The sequence below is a fragment of the Epinephelus fuscoguttatus genome, linkage group LG5, assembly GCF_011397635.1.
Source record: "Epinephelus fuscoguttatus linkage group LG5, E.fuscoguttatus.final_Chr_v1".
Lineage (NCBI taxonomy): Eukaryota > Metazoa > Chordata > Actinopteri > Perciformes > Serranidae > Epinephelus > Epinephelus fuscoguttatus.
Window position 1 is genome coordinate 35,342,307 of NC_064756.1, and position 17,091 is coordinate 35,359,397.

Genomic DNA, 17,091 nt, shown 5'->3' on the forward strand with positions numbered 1-17,091 from the left:
GTCTAATTTTATTTCACCCAAATGAGTTTATTTTGTTGTGTAACATTGTTTTTGCATTTGTCCTGATAATTCCAAATGTCACCGTGAAAGATGTCAAGGTATCAGCAATTTTTTATAAGATATTTTTACCGTAGGTGTCATGTTTTGTTTTAATTGTTCTAATTCTGTGCCATTAGAAAAAGGTGTTAAATGACAGGCATCATTAAGAACGGCATCACAAATTTCAGGTATTTGTGGTGATGGTTTGCTGCGAAATAGCTTTACAAGTGGGACTAACACTAAATACACTCTGGAAGGCACCAAATGAGAATCACCGTTACTGGCCTAGGAAGTGGTCAGCAGTTTTTCCATGCTCTCATTGTAAAATACATACAAATGGAAATGCGTGACAGTTAAAAACAGGGACTGCAAAGCTGAATAAAAGTCAAACGTTTAACTATGTACAGATATATAAAAAAGTGTACATATATATATATATATTTTTATAAGCGAATATACTGATTATTTTTCAGGATAATCGAGCACGGAGACAACCTCTTGAGTTAAGTGTTTTCCTATTGGCCACAACTAAAGTCACGGATAGACTGACAACTGCGTGAGCCAATGACAGCGCGCGGTGCCGCTTTACAGGGTGTGGCCACGGGAGCCTCGTTTTTCTTGACTTTTCCGTCCATTTCAGTTCATCGTCACTACCACTATCCTTTTTAACCGGGACAACATGGCTGCTACAGCGAGCCGTTACTACAGCGAAGACGGCAGGGCAACGAAACGACAGAAAACCGACGGAATGGCCACGGTGAGTTTTTTCTGTGTGGGCTGCAGTGGAGGATTAGTTTAAGTTACATAACGAGCGCGCTCGGCTCGGTTACGGTGCTCGTGGTTGAATTTGATTCATTCAGATGCGCGCGTGGAAAAAATGTGTCACGACGCGTCCGAGGTCAATAAATAATGTTTGTGTGGAGGCTCATCGTGCATAACTGTTGTTTTTATGAACGTTTCACGTATATTATACATGGAGGGTTTACAAGGACACAACTTGAAGCATGGAGAGCACATATACCTGTGCTGTGCTGACTCAGTGGGAACGTTGAGGGCGGTTTCCCCCGGTCGGGCCTCGCCTGAGCCCGGCTTTGTTCTAGTGCCGGTAACGGCTAGCACTGTGCTAGCTGTAAGCTGCTCATTGTGATTAGTCTGGGCAGCGTCACAGCAGCCGTGTGAGGTAGCACTTGAGTCTTAATGTGCATTAAGGTTTACTCAAATCGATATTGTCTTTATAGTCGGAGAGGAGCGTGTTAATTAAACTATAAACTAATAAATGGCAAATACTGGCCCCTCCCCCAACAATAACCTGAGCTAATTAACGTAAGTATGTCATGTCAGGGCAAATGCAGAACAACAAATGAGCAACATAATGTGTGTTTTCTGTTTTTAAAAACCGTTACTTGTTATTAACAAAGAATGTGATTCACCCATTCAGAGGTGGAAGAAGTAGTCACATCCTTTCTTTAGCTTTTCAAGTGCCAGTACCACACTGGAAATACTCCATTACAAGTAAAAGTCTGCATTTAAAACTTTAAGGAAAGCATGTAAGTATTAGCAGAAATACTTAAATTGCCAAAAGTGAAAGTAACCATTGTGTGTAGTAATTATCTTTTTTTTTAATTATTATATATGATGCCTTTTGATTTAAATTACTGCTGCATCAAAGTGTGTGTTGCATTTTACTGCATTAGATGTTTATAGTATACAAAGAACAGTAGAAAGTTGCATAAATTGGGGTGCCTTGCGTTTGTTCTTGAGTACAGTACTTGAATAAATATATTTGGTTACATTTCCATCACTGCCCTCCTTTATTTTCTTTCATTAATTTCTATGGCAGGGACAAAAACGTGAATATTATATTTTAATTCCTGTTCCTCCCTAAATATCTGTTAAAAAGTTCATATACATCCCAATAAATATCCTCAAAATAGCACAACACGCATCCAGTAATAAATATTTCCATAATATAACACATGGTAGTTTGCTATACTACTTATAATACTACCTGTCTATACCTGCACACACCTCAGGTTACAGTTTTTCCCCACCACACCAGTTCACCACAGTGGTTTTATTTAATTCTATACTCTATATAGGCTTATGTATATTAAATTTTAATTCTATTTAAACCTCTGTACAATTTTGTCATGGATTCTCATTTTTATTTGCATGTTCTTTTACACAGATTTTGTAGTAGCTTTGTTGGAGGGAGCCAGACAACAAAGACTGTATTGCCAGCGACTGCTTTTCTGTTGCTGTGGTGCATGTGACGAGAAAGGACTTGAAAATACAGTCAGTGTTAAATACGTTGTAAAATATTGCAAGAAATAGCAGAGGACAGTTCAAGATGGACAACAAGATTGCAGCAGTGGCTCCCACACATGTGTACTTGAGATAAGACGAGTGTAAATATTACTGACCATGTTTGCTCATTTTCTGTTTTCCTCAACATAGGGATACGAAGATCCTCACAAGACCCTTCCGTCTGTGGTGGTGCACGTCCGGGGGCTGGTGGATGGTGTAACAGAGGCTGACCTTGTAGAGGCCTTGCAAGAATTTGGAGCAATCAGGTAGAGGAAGAGAACAAGCTTAATTTGTGTGAAAATACATATCTATATGCATCCCTTCCACAGTGCTGATTAATAACACTATAATGAATGCCTGTATTATAGCACAGCACTTTGTCAGGTTTATGGTGGGTTTAGTTAGATTGCTTTTATTATTAAACTTTGTACCTTCAGGTGAAATGGTTGCAAGACGAGTTCACAGTATCTGCCATTTCATCTAATCTCTTGTTGTTGTTTTCTCTTGTAGCTATGTTGTGGTGATGCCCAAGAAGCGCCAGGCACTGGTCGAGTACGAAGACATGAATGGATCATCCACAGCTGTAACCTATGCTGCGGACAACCAGGTTTACATCGCTGGCCACCCAGCCTTTATCAACTATTCCACCAGCCAGAAGATCTCCAGGCCGGGAGACTCTGATGACTCCAGAAGTGTTAACAATGTACTTCTGCTCACCATCATGAACCCCATCTACCCCATCACCACGGTAAATGCGAAGATTTGCGCTACTGTTTATCTCTTCACTAAAAGTGGGGTGCTTCTCTCATTTTATGATGATGTGTTTTTAATTCTTAAAGAGTAGCAGTGCCACTGTAAGGGTTGCATTTTGTACCAGGTTGAAGGGGATGAAATGTTCGTAATAGTAGTATTAAGCAGAAGCTTGTGTACAAAAAACAGTTAGCTAATGTTGTCTCTGCAGTTTGATCCTGCATGGATCAAACTGCAGCATTGTTGTGCTCGCTGTGATTTATCATTTGCCATTGTGTGGTATCTATATACTGACGAACTCAACTCCCTTTTTTAACCTGGTACATTCTGACAGGATGTCCTCTACACCATCTGCAACAACTGTGGGCCTGTCCAGAGAATCGTCATCTTCAGGAAGAACGGTGTCCAGGCGATGGTTGAATATCCTTTTCCATGAGTGCTATTTTAACAGGAGGCACAATCTGATTGCTGACTACCAGATTTGCCACAACTTTACAAACATTATGTGGCCTGCTAGATTTTCTGCAAGTTGTGACACGCATAAAAAGAACCGTGGCTGGTGTAGTTGAATGACAGGAACTTCTTTGGTATGTTATGTCAGTTAGAAGCGCCTAATCTCAGGTACAACCAAACCTGTTTGAAAACATGTTGGCGTATTTCACAGATGCAAATAATAAAACCCTGTTAGCCAGAGTTCATTGGTGAGTGGCTCATGGCATCTGTTAACCATGAGTAGGCTTATGCACATGCAGGCATTATGGGTACCCGATGAAAACCATTAGTGGTCAAAACTTAATCATAACCCTGTAGAATTACAGAGGAGCTTGGAACAACATACCTGTGTGCAGGTTTTTTTTTTTTTGTTCTTGTGTGACGTCTGTTAGTCTGCATTATCCATCCTGTCATAAAGACAGCCTGGTACATCCCTGTCTTGTCCTTAACACTATCATTACGTTCGACTCTGTGCAAAGTGCCCAGCGAGCCAAGGCATCACTCAACGGAGCAGACATCTACTCTGGTTGCTGTACACTGAAGATCGAGTATGCCAAGGTACAGTCGCAAAACAGCCAGTGTTAATAGCCAAAATGAGTGTGGTGGACACAGAACAGCATAAACACCTGTACAGTATAACACACACCCAACACATTAGCCCTGTGAGGAATGTTCTGAGTAGACAACTCGCCCCATGACAGCTTAATTAACACACGTTTTTTTTTTAACTGCAACACTGTAAACATGGTATATCTGTTTACCAAAATGGCCCCATCTCAATTTGTCTGTATATGGAGCAACTTCATGGCAAACAAAATGAACATACTGTGAACATATATCAGGTTAAACTTTTACTGTGTGTATTTATGCTTGTTTTTATAAAAAAATTATTTCCTCAGCCCACTCGCCTGAATGTATTCAAGAATGATCAGGACACCTGGGACTACACGAACCCCAATCTGGGAGGCCCAGGTAAAACCTCAAACACCTTAACACATTCCCAACTGTTTGCTGAGCGCCACACACTGCTAAGCATCCTTACTGCCACTATGGGGAGTTTAAGCAACACCTTCATTGATAATGCTACTATATAGATTTAATTTGTGGTCATTATACTAATATAGGTTTTTTGTGATGAACCTGTGTGGCATTATGACTGAAGTGTTGCTTGTGGTCTAATTCTTACACTTTTCAGTACACACTGATCAGGGTCCATATGCAGGAGTGAAAAGTCTGGGGAAATGAGGGCTTGATGTGAATAATAATGTTAGATAAAAGGGCTTGCATAATATAACATTTTCACTAAACTGTTATTTAGGCCAAAAGCATTCAGTCAAATTCACCTTCAGCATTTATTTATTGTGCATTTTGTCTCTTTCTTGGTAAATTACACTCTGGTTGTAGGGAGGCATAGAGGGAGACAAAGTGAAAGTGAAAATGGAAAGAAAGAGACCATGGAGGGGCTGAAGTTGCTTTATTGTGAACATGATACCAGTATTTCATTTAAGAAAAAAAAGTTAATCGTTAATACCAGTATCGCAACACCCCATCAGATAACTCTTAACAATTCAGCCATAAAAACTTAATGCTGTGGGAAAAAAAACAAAAGATCAAGAATGTGAAATGAATACATACAGTTCCTGCTAAATATTTTACAGCTAAAATGTTGAACCCTGCTGTGTGGGGGGGAATGACAGGAGCACATTTGCAGACAGAAAGATGACTGTATCAGATGAACTGTATTTTTCAAGGTCAGTCATCAGTGACTTTCCTGTAAGTGGACACGTAATGTTTGGAAACAGTATGTTCATCTCTGTATCCTCAGGCTAGCATTCTTGTTCCTTGTGGCATGCAGTTGTTCTGGTTTCCTTGACCTAATAGGTCCACACTGACAGGGTGTTGTCTTCACTTACTTTACATTTGAAAGGTGTCCGAAGAAAGTGTATACAAAAACAATGTAGCAACAACTGAAACGAATGAGACTGTGTATCCAGTTTTAGCACCTCAGTTGTAATTATTAATTATTGCAAAAATAAATGTCCTTCCATAAAACTTCCACTGGCCCACATCTCTTTGACCAATGTCTTAGTTCAACAGGTAAAGTCACTGCTTTGTAATAATACAGTGACTGTAAACACATTTGTCAGGTGAAATACTGAGTCAAAAGCAGTTACTGAATACATGCCACATATGTAGCATCTTAGCACGGGTTGGACAGTGCTAATAAATGAGCATTGAATCTTAAAAGACAAATTTATCTATTGTTGTTTTACACTGTCTTGGTCAGGCCCACCTATAGCCAGTGGGAAGATATTTAAAAAGGGCATGGGTTAAAGGGGAAATTTGCCATGTTTTGCGTATATCCAATTAGTGTGGATGGTAAATCTAGTCAATTAAAGCACTAAATTCCTCAGAGCTGTATTGACAGAAAAGGCTTTTTCCCTCTTGCAACATCCTTAGTGCAGTGCCTACATGCAGCAGGATGCATTGTGCCCAAGCTCCTGATGCTCAGCCCCCAGATACTCTCAAAACCCACCCAGCTTGTTGAGGTGGGCATTTCAAACATAGCTTTGTTTCCAAAAAGTAAAGTCAACTTAATTAAATTACTTCTTTGTTTGACTAGAACACCAAACAAAACAAGATAAATTGAATAACACTAGTTTTATCAACTATAAACATGCCCATTGTATAGTGCCTGGAAGCCGCCCCACCCTCCCCTATAGCTATTACTTTGTTGGCATAAACAAAGCCTTGGGTGACAGAAACTCTCAGTGATCATTTGCCCTTTCAGCCCTGCTGGTTTTGGTCATCTTTTCCAGTTTATCTGTGCGATCCTGAATAAGATCCTCTGTGATTTTTCAACTGGCCACAGTTAGCCAAACAGCCAGGGACTGACAAAATATTCACACACTTCACTCAGACTCAACAGAAACAAAGTAAAACTCACCCTAGCCACCATGGTTAGTTAGTGCACTGCTCCAAAGATCACCAACTCCAGTTTGGCTGAATTAAAACTCTAAACTAACATAGGTAGATGTGAACTACTCCATGTGCTGTATTACCCCACTGTTTCTCAGCTGATTGCAGAGCAGCGTCTCTGACTCATACAGGGGCAGAAGCATAAATGAAATGCTAATAATAAAACTGTTGATCCCCTATATCCCTTTTTCGGATAGATGGATATTATTGATTGTGGTCTTAGACATGAATTACCGGTAAGGCAAATGGCGATGAATGTTTATGTCCTCATTCTGATAAGTGTAAAGGTTTTTTTTGGTTGTGTGTTTGTTTTGTTTTTTTAACCCAGTTGTAGTGAAAGCAGGATAAATGAGACTGAAACAGGACTGTTAAACTTTAATTACATGGGGTTCCAGTGCAGTTGAGTTTTCTGTCGGTCAAAAAATCAGCCCAGAGACAGAAGACAAGAGGTGCTGCTGTCCAACAGGCTGAGTGACAGGATGTTTTTGTTTCCTCTTAGAGAAACTGTTTACATATTTTTAAGTCATAAAGACACAACTAAGTAGTATTCACAGTTTTCTTTCTGCCGCATTTGCTGTTCCTGCCCTCCTCACCACACCTGTAGATGTTGCAGGGGTTTTGGAATCTCTAAGGGTTAAATAGGTGTATTAGTTTAAGTTAAAAATTATAGCACCATTACAGTTTTTAACAATTCAGGTAGGGCTGGGCAATACAAGGAAAATTAAATCATTCAGTGTTTCAGTAGTATGGATATAATAGAACAGTCTGGTAAGTTTATTTCTTTTCACCAAGAGTGATCCTGGTCTTTTCCACTGTCATCTAACTTTGATTTAAAAATTTCCCTTTAGTTGTGTTTTAACTCGACCAAAAACATACTGAAACCTAGCACTTGAGTCCCACTCAGTGCAGCCAAAGTGGGTTTAATATTAAACAGAAAGTGGGTCTGGTTTTACCAGACCAGGTGGTTTAACTCAGACAGACGACCCTTTTTTTTGAAGTGTGATATGTCTGAGAAGTGAGATCAGAGGCAAGGACCAGTATCAGTTAACAGCTGCCGCATCATGTAACCCTTATCTCCTCCTGATAAGTCGGTGATCTCAGCAAGTCCAGAACAAACATGCACAGGAGGGAGAGGCAGATACATGCTGACAACATCACCACTCCGCAACCACCATCTCGAGTATCCACTTCTTCAGTGAGGACACAGCCACTATCATACAGAGGGCCAAACGTCCCCTGAGATACACGGGGATAAACTACAAGGCACTACCCATTCAACATGATGATGTAGGACTGATATACCACTCATTCCTCATCTCCGCATTCAAGACCCACGAAGACAACGCACACTTCTAGAGGGTGGGGAGTTTTGGGCACTAAGCTACACTTGGGCCCTTCCCCCTTCTTCTTTCTCACCCACTTTGAGACACAAGACACATTGAAGCAGGCCAAAGCTTGCATCTACAACCTCCCACTGTCTACACCAAATGGAGACTGATACCAGAGGAGACACAGCATCCACCCAAACAGAAGGTAGTGACAGACATCTCAGTACAACAGCTGATGCATACTGATATTAACCAGTTGTAAAAGCCTCAGCCCTTCCTGTACTGTTTTGGGCCACATTGCTCGTCATGCTTGTTGACACGAAAACAAAACACTCAAGCAGCACACTCTCCGACACTCGCTGACGCCGTTCCAACTGATCCAATAGATGACTCACACCCCTGAATCAAGCTGTAGCCAGCCACATTGGAGTCAACACAAGACAACTGATGAAGACAAGACACTGCTGACAACACCGTCAAGCACACTCAGGCCCATTTTTGGTTTTATGTGTTTCCTCCCACATGGAGTTCAGCTTTTCTCTCTTGCTCTTTCTCCTCATCTCTTCATCTTTCCCTCCCTCTGATTTTCTTACTACATGCATCCCTGTTAAGCTATCCCTTTTTTGAGTGCAGTTTTTTTTCTTGATATTTTAAAGAACCTGTGTAACACCTTCCATGTGATGCAGGTTTGGCAATATGCGGCTAAGAGGAGCCATCTTCCCCAACTGAAATGTGCTCTATGGCAGCCTCAAGGCCTACCCGTGGGCGCTAAGCGGATTATACCAAAAAGGAACAAAAAGGATGGAAATGCCAGCCAAACGGCCAACCAACGCACCAATGGGCGTTTCAACTTGATAAAACCAGGAATGGATCCTGAGGTGGAGAGTTGTTTCCCCAAAAGAGGAAATGGATAGGAGTATGGAATGAAATGAATTGAGTGGAGAGTGGTGGGACTACTGCAGCAAATATCTTCCTCCCCACTGTTTGTAAGCATGCAGTAAGTAAATCGAGACCCTCCTCGGGGAACATAACTGCACAGCACCACATGACCCCAAAGCCCAGCACCCAACATCGCCACACAAGACTGACATGACTCCATTTTTCCCCTCATACAGGCTTAATCTTTCTTTCTCGAAGAGGGTGTTGGTTGGGGTTCTGTCGGAAACTGCGTTTCTAATGTCACTCAAACCTACTGTGTGTCTGTTCACTATGTCTTGTCCCAGGAAATCCCATCTATACGTGGTTCCCTGGACTTTCCTTGGGAATTAAAATCATGTTTTTAGAGAAAGGATGTGAACTTCATATTGATTTTATGTAGGATGTGCTTGACTCATGAACAGCCCACAAAGCGAGGAGAGCTTGTCATCCACCAGCCACAGTGGCTGCTGGTGTCCAAAATTTAATAGCTGCTTTTTATTTTAGTTGCCAAATTGCTCTTAGAATCTGGAAGAGCCTGGTTGGTCACCTGCAGAGGTACCAAGCCATCCGCATTCATAATCAATGCATTTACCTCCCAAATAAGGGCAGACAGCTTTGTCATGAGTGGGTTCACTGCACTCTCCTGACATTTAAATGGGGTGATTTCACTTTTGCCCGGAAAAAATGTACCTTTTGATTAACCCGGCTTCCATTCTGATTGTGTATGATTGTGTACCTGTACAGATGGTGATGCAGATGGCAATGGGAGCAATGCAGGTGTGTGTGAGCGTACAAACTTTATATTTAAATTTAGTCATTTGTGATACTTATCCAGAGTGACTTTTGTTTGATATCCTTTTACCTTTTCACTCTTAGATCATCAGCATCCGCCTCATGTTTGCCATTCCCCCCTGTTCCGCTTTATATGCTAAAAGTTGATCATTGTGAATCAGGGTGTGTTTTCAGATCATTCCCATAGAACCTAATATCAGTCTTGCCATCTCTTACATCCCCACGCCTCCCTCCCCATTTCTCTCGACCAGTTTTAATACAGAGCAAGGTCGATCACTAAGATAAGCTGAGCCACTTGGTTTGATTGTTGGAGCCTGTTTGGAGTGTAATGTGGGGGGAGGGCTATAAATCTGTTAAATGGCTCTTTACAGGCAAGATGAATCAATCTTGAAATGCATGCATCTGTCTCAAGTACTAATTAAAGTCCTTGATAAAAACACCCATGACAAATTATTTACTTAGTTCATGGTGTGCAATTCGAGGTAGATTTTGACGTCAAAATGTCATAATACCATATCCTAAATGCTCATATTTACCTGTAACTTTTCCCTTCTCTACCCTTTCTTCTCTTACTTTGTCTTCCTGTTCTCATAGAAGACGTGAACGCCAACCCCAACAAGCGCCAGAGACAGCCTGCTCTGCTGGGCGACCACCCTCCAGAGTATGGTAAGGCTCTCACTCCCCTTAGGAACAAGGAAACACACGTGTAGACAAAATACTGAGCTTTACTCTTCCATACTCTGATGGGCAAAGTCACAAAGAATGTTGGCCACTGATAGCGCCATGAATTGGGCAATCTGAAACACTGCTTGCGCTAAATCTTTAAAGGACTACTTCTGTTAATACATTTTGTGAAGACAGTCTGAATAATTAAAATTCATGTATTTAGGTAAATGTGAGTTTATAAATGGGTCCTCCACACAGTGGCAGTAAAGTGATGCTGTTGTCATTTTTAACTGTGACTATGTATTTATGATAATGAGACCAAATCTTTTTCTCGAAGCAGTTGCAAAGCTTTCCAGGAAAAAAAGTTCTCTGTTGATTTGACCGTGTTCATTTTCTGTTCTCTCACTTGCTTGCCTCATTCTTCAGGAGGTGGTTACCATGGCTATGACGAGAGCTACGGATCCCCACCCTTTGAGGGTCGCCGCATGGGTCCACCAATGAGAGGGCGTGGAGGGAGAAGCTACGGGCCAGGCTACGGACCTCCTCCCCCTCCTCCTGGAGAGTATGGTGGCCACGCTGAATCTCCAGTTGTCATGTTGTACGGATTGGACCCTGTCAAGATGAATGCTGACCGTGTCTTCAATATCTTCTGTCTCTATGGCAATGTGGAACGGGTCAGTATCTGCCGGCAGATGTGTCTGTTTTTGCTGTAAAGGGGAAGAACAGGCTTTCCACACACTAAGATTTGCAAGCTCCCAGGTTTTTATCAGTGTAATGTTGTGTTCAGGCAAACATTCATATGGCTACAATCACTTGATACACAGTAAGGAAATAACTCGTGATTTCTTACTCATTTTTACAAAAATTGGTTTTATGTCAAGTTCCTCATTTAAATCTGATCTAGTTTTGCTGTGAGCAGCGGTTGTTGTGTTTCTATGAATAGCTGCACTAACAATAGTAATGACTTTGATTTATCACTTACTGTCAGGCATTAAAGGCCCTCACAGACAAAACAGTGTTGGAAAAACAATGATTTATAATGTGGCACTGTTTTATACATCTGGTCAGTTTTTTTTTGTTTTGTTTTTTTTTAAGAGGAAAGAGACCTCTGTGGATAATTCAGCTCCTAGTAAAAACCTCCTGAATAATGAACACAGCTGAACAATTGAAACTGGGAATTCACGCTTGCTACACAGGAGAAGTTTCAGCTGCAGTCCAATCTGCAGTCCTCACTGCTGGATGCCACAAATTCCTGCACACTGCTCCTTAAAGTGACAGGCTGAAGTCATCAGTAGGATGAGGTCTAAAGAATAAAACAGTGGATTATCAGCTGAAATCTACTCCACACACAAACACACCCTTGCCTGTAGCCATCATCTCACACTCAACTGCTTTTGTCTGCAAAGCAATCTTGTCTCTTAGGGACAGCTGTTGATCCTTCCCCCTGTCACTTTCCACAGGTGAAGTTCATGAAGAGTAAGCCTGGGGCAGCCATGGTGGAAATGGGAGACTGCTATGCAGTGGACCGCGCCATCACTCACCTCAACAACAACTTTCTCTTTGGGCAGAGACTGAATGTCTGGTGAGTTCATGCTATCCAGTTCCAAAAATATTTCTGTTGTACAGAAGTAGGCTGAGGTACTATTCCTCGGGCGTATTCAAACCACTGAAGCCTCCTGAATATGGATCAGATTCATACTGTTCTTGAAATGTAGCCGTCAGGTCACACAACTGATGAAGGAAGGGAAAGAACTGCACAACCCCTAATATTAATATAACATTCTTCATATATCATACAACCCATTTGTAGTGTATCAGGATTGTCAGTGCTCCAGCCTCTCATGTCTCTCCTAACTTGTAAAAAAGCAATTTTATAAATGAAATTTATAATCTTCCCTCCCTGCAGTGTGTCTAAGCAGCAAGCCATTGTACCTGGTCAGTGCTATGAGCTGGAGGATGGCTCGAGCAGTTTCAAGGACTTCCACGGCTCTAGGAACAACCGGTTTACGTCACCAGAACAGGCGGCCAAAAACCGCATCCAACACCCCAGCAACGTGTTGCACTTCTTCAACGCTCAGCCAGACGTCACGCCAGAGGTTTTCTCTCAGGTCTGTAGAAAGGAAAATATGGGGCGTGTGTTTGGAGGAGTGTCAGTTACGTAAACACACACTATCACCTGCATTGTCTTGTTTGTTAGGAAGGCAACAGGCAGAAAACACTTCTTACCACTGCTGACTGGGCTTTTTTACATTGGAATTTGCGTATGGCCTGTTGATGTTAGATTCACTACTAAGCATCTGTATAGTGCGTGTGCAGTTGTGCATAGAGCTGAATATTATTTAAGAGATACCAGTACCCTTAAAGTCATAATTATATCAATAGAATACTTCATCCGATACCCATAATATAAATGCAATGGTGTGTAGTGCAACCATAATTTTGAACGTTTTGGTGGCATCTCGGCATGCTGAACTGCCAACTCTGAATACAGCGTGTTTGATTTCACCACACCACAGACTGCATGGGTTGTACCTGCTGCTGTGGGAGGCAAACTTGGGTTTCCTGATGGTGAAGGCATGACCTGCCCCACACTCCCTCTGATTGGCTGGTAACAGTCGCTTTCATTGGTTGGGTTGGTTAGGTTTTGGCAAGAGGAGTGGGATTAGTTAGGGAAAAAATGTCAAGGTAAACCAGTCAAAGGGAAGAATAAGGTGGAGAAGGGCGGGTCGTGCCTTTCCTATTCTGTGAATCACAACTGTGTCCAGGTGTGTGAGCCCTGTACTGGGTATAGTTGGTTAGAGTCTGCCCACACTCGCATAGTAATAGGGCTCACTGTTAGCATCAAGCAGCTAACTTATCTTAAGGGTTGCTCTTTTGATGTCGGTGTGAGTTTGTTTGGAGCGTTCAACAGCTCGGTGTGGGATGTTACCTGCTGCTTCTGTGTTAGCCCATGCTAACTGGAGACATTGAACTGACTATTTGTCAGAAGGAGAGAGGCTGTCGAGATGGCAGCAACAGAAAGTTTGCTTATCTTGCAAAAAGTCAGGGCAGTCCAGTATCAGCACCCCAAAAAAGGGACTGAAAGCAGGCATCATTTGACTGGTGAAGTTTTGATTGCACTTGGTTCTGGGGTATTTCAGTCGATACATTGAAGTATCGAGTACTGATACCCCGCCCTTGTTGTGCATAAGGGTCAGGTTAACTTCGGAGAGCTGCTGCTCCACACTCTGGTTCAGGGTGCAGCCCCTGAGCCGAAGAACGAGCCGTTAATGAGCACACACTGTCTGAGTGGAAGATCAAGTACGTTGGGTGGGGGGGTAGATTGGCCTGAAGAGTAGTTAATGAGTTGGTTCACTAGTGATGGGCGAGACCTGTTGTGCATGTAGTTCTCTAATATGTGTTGTGTTCTTTACAGATTTGTGAGGAGATTGGTGTCAAGTGCCCTGTCAACGTCAAAATGTTCACAGGAAAGAGTAAGCTGCTTTGATTCTGCTAATTGAGATGTATATTAATGTTTCAGGTATGCTTGTGTGCAGAAAAATTATAGTTGACATCAAATGTGTCTGCTGTCACATCTGAGGGGTATTCCAGGTAGGAGGTTCAACAGACTCTGAGTCTAACCCTGAACTCTGAGTTGATTTACCCTGAGATGGGAAACTCTGAGTTACCGGTTCCAGAACAGCTGATTTGAGTTAGTTCAGTCAACTCTGAGTATGTTCACTCTGAGTTAAGCCGACAATAAAAAGCCATCATCAATGGAGCTCCGACTCCACGATTCACCATGGCAACAGGTAAATAAAAGACAGCGCCTCCATTTTAATCCAGTGGATGTAGAGATATCAATGCATGAGTAGCAGACGGTGCACGTTTATCTTTAAAAGAAGAGCCTGAGTCAGAGCAAGGAAAGCGTAAATAAGTTTACCATAAAGTCAATAAAAAAGTTTATTCATTTTATCAGACTTACATTTCCTTAATGAAGATAAAGTGGTGGAATCTGACTGTGTATCAGGCTGTAGATACATTACATTATATTAATAATATATAATAATATATTTGTTCAGATTTAATCTGATGGGGGAAAACACAGGAGGCAGCAACTGAAAAATAGGAAGATTATAACATATAGGTCAGGCTATAGATCAAAGACATAAAGACATGACTGTAAACTCACAGTCTGACCCAGTAATAATATGTTTGGTGATTTGCACTTGAAAAGACATTGAGGTTAAAATACAGTAGATTTTAAAATGTTGCACATCTATTTGTATCTTGACTCAACAGCATTCAGTGACTTTATTTCAGCTACAAATGTAGTAAATTTAAAGACACTGAAATGCTGCACCATTGTTCACTCAGAAATATTAACATATAATCCCCAATATTAGGCTATAGGAATTATGTTCCATCAGTGCGACCAGTGACATCAGTGATAGAGATCATTAGTCACTGATACTACATGTCTAAAGCTTCATACCGATTTTTAAAATTTAAATAATTAGAGCTACACATTATGTGCAACAAACATTTGGGAGCTGCTCTAACAGACTGACAGTCTGATCCTTGTGCACAGTGTTATAAAAAATAATAAATATAAAAAGGACAGAGCCCAGCAAGCAATAGTCGTGATTTAAACGTATTTGCTATATTTAGCTCTGATTTAGTCTAGCTACATGTAACCCAAATCTAGCGGATTTAATTTTGAAATTGATTAAATGTAATTTTTGCCATTGCAGATGGCGTGCAGTATGATATTCAATCACGTATGGAGAGTCAACAGTAATTAAAATATGTTTCTCTCCATTTTTTGGACATGGTCTCTACATAGCCGTATAATTGATGACGTCTACACTTTGGCTATGGTTAGATGTCTACCAAATTTTCACTGACAGCCCAAATTCAGCCGTGATTTAGCCTAGACGTCAGGTCTTCATGTAGCTAGACAGCTATTAGATGTTTTTTAAACCAAAAAATGCTTGCTGTGAGGTTTGATTCTGAGCTGAGGATGAATTCTCGCTGTGTAATATTTGAATGTAAAGACAAAAACCGATGTCCAAAGAAATAATTGATGTGCATAAATTCAGTAACTTAAGACAGTCCTGAGTAAGAAACTAAAAGGCAGCAGGAATTAGACTGTGACAGACGGTAAATCTCCGCTAATTAATGCACTTCCATACAAGCTTTGACACGGACTGAATGAATGAGGAAATGAAACAGCGTGTAAGAGGGAGGAGACAGAGAAAAACTCAGGGTTTATTGAAGAAAACCTGTCAGCGAGCAGGTTATGTTCACAGAGTCTGTTACCATGGTGACTGACTCAGAGTTTCAGTCACCTCTCTTTCTGGAACGGATAACTCAGAGTTTCCCTCATCTCAGGGTTAACTTACTCTGAGTTTTAACATAACCCACTTTCTGGAATACCCCTCTGGAATCCCTCAATAGAAATAAAGTCAACAAAAACAATGTAACAGCCAAGCTGCAATATGTGATGTAAATTTGAGCCCTTTCCCCACCAGGTGGTGCAGCTCCCAGTGACCGCAGTGCTTCAGGTCTGCTAGAGTGGGAGTCTATCAATGATGCCATGGAGGCCCTGGCCATGATGAACCACTACCAGATGAAAAATGCAGGTATGACTGAGACTGAAATTATTCCCATGAACCTTTTGGTGTAGGAGAAGGAATTCAGATTGAAAACAGCCCTGTGTTTAAAAATAAATAAATAAATATGGTATTAATGTTGGCATGTTGTTTCCGGTACCTTAAAACTCTGCAGTTTGAGAAACAGAGTCAAGAATTGGAAGGCTTTTCACTGCACAGTGGTTTATAAGGCTTTAAGACGAGTTCATTACTCTTTCATGTTATTAAGCAGTTTCTTTTCTTATTCCAATAAATATAAAGTTAGAAAATAAAACGTAAAACTTCCCAGAGAAAGACTGGTAGATCTTATGTGTCTTGTCTCTTGTTGCCTAATACCAAGACTCTTCTCTCTCTGTTTCCAGCTGGTCCTTACCCGTACACCCTCAAACTGTGCTTCTCCACCGTTCAGCACGCCAACTGAGTGCACCCTTGTAGCCAGAAAGATGAAGATTGGTCCACCATTCCCATACTTACATGTACCTGGATCATGACTGCTTGCACCACACCTGGAGAAAATTGATTTTCAAAAACACCTCAAATACTGTGAAATAATAAATTTTCACAATGTAATTGATCCCTAAAGTGCAAACTCCTCATATTTGTTATATTAAACAGATTTAACAGATGCTTAAAGGCATTTAGAAGTTTTGATATTTATGCCCCAGATGTGGTTTATGGAGTATCAGTACCTGTGTGTCTTCATATTAAGTTGTCCTTTTTACTTTTTGTATTATGCTTATTCAGTAACCTGACACGTGAGAAAGTGTAGTTGACAGAATTGGTTTTATGCTCAGGAGGTTCAGTGGCAGTGGACAACATGGTTTTTGTAAGAGTTGTCTTTTGAAACTTTTATTATTATAGCTAACTTTTTTCTTTGTTATTTTAATTGCTACCTATTCAGTTCTGCGTCTCCGTGTCTGATATGCAGGTGGAGACTTGTTTTGTTCTAAGAAAATAAAAAATCACTTTGAAGTTGAGTTTTTTTTCTGAATTTCCTGTTTTTATGTCACTGTGTTTCCTGTCTGTTCTGTAAATGACTGATGCATTTTGAACTGTTTTCACACTGATTCTCAGCCTGAATATAAAACATACTTTACAGTGGTTTAGTTTATCTTGGGTGGACCTTGAGAACAGCTATGGTATTTTATGGTGGGCTATCAAGACCTTGGTTATAGAAAGTATCAGTA

At 41.0% G+C, this 17,091-nt stretch overlaps 1 protein-coding gene across 4 annotated transcripts; it reads left to right on the top strand.

Annotated features, from left to right (window-relative positions):
• The first annotated feature begins 637 nt into the window (after positions 1-637).
• On the top strand, positions 638-16,881 carry LOC125888783 (heterogeneous nuclear ribonucleoprotein L-like). 4 transcript variants are annotated; one of them, XM_049576381.1, is made up of 14 exons: positions 638-796; positions 2,497-2,612; positions 2,857-3,094; positions 3,431-3,516; positions 4,050-4,146; positions 4,488-4,560; positions 9,558-9,590; positions 10,200-10,271; positions 10,698-10,945; positions 11,732-11,853; positions 12,178-12,379; positions 13,687-13,744; positions 15,785-15,895; positions 16,267-16,881. In XM_049576381.1, exons 1-14 carry the CDS (start codon positions 719-721, stop codon positions 16,323-16,325), a joined length of 1,593 nt encoding a protein of 530 aa, XP_049432338.1. In that variant the 5' UTR covers positions 638-718; the 3' UTR covers positions 16,326-16,881. The 4 variants fall into 4 exon arrangements, with proteins under 4 accessions (XP_049432338.1, XP_049432339.1, XP_049432340.1 ...); XM_049576382.1 differs by having other exon boundaries at positions 10,203-10,271; XM_049576383.1 differs by lacking the exon at positions 9,558-9,590.
• Positions 16,882-17,091: the final 210 nt, after the last annotated feature.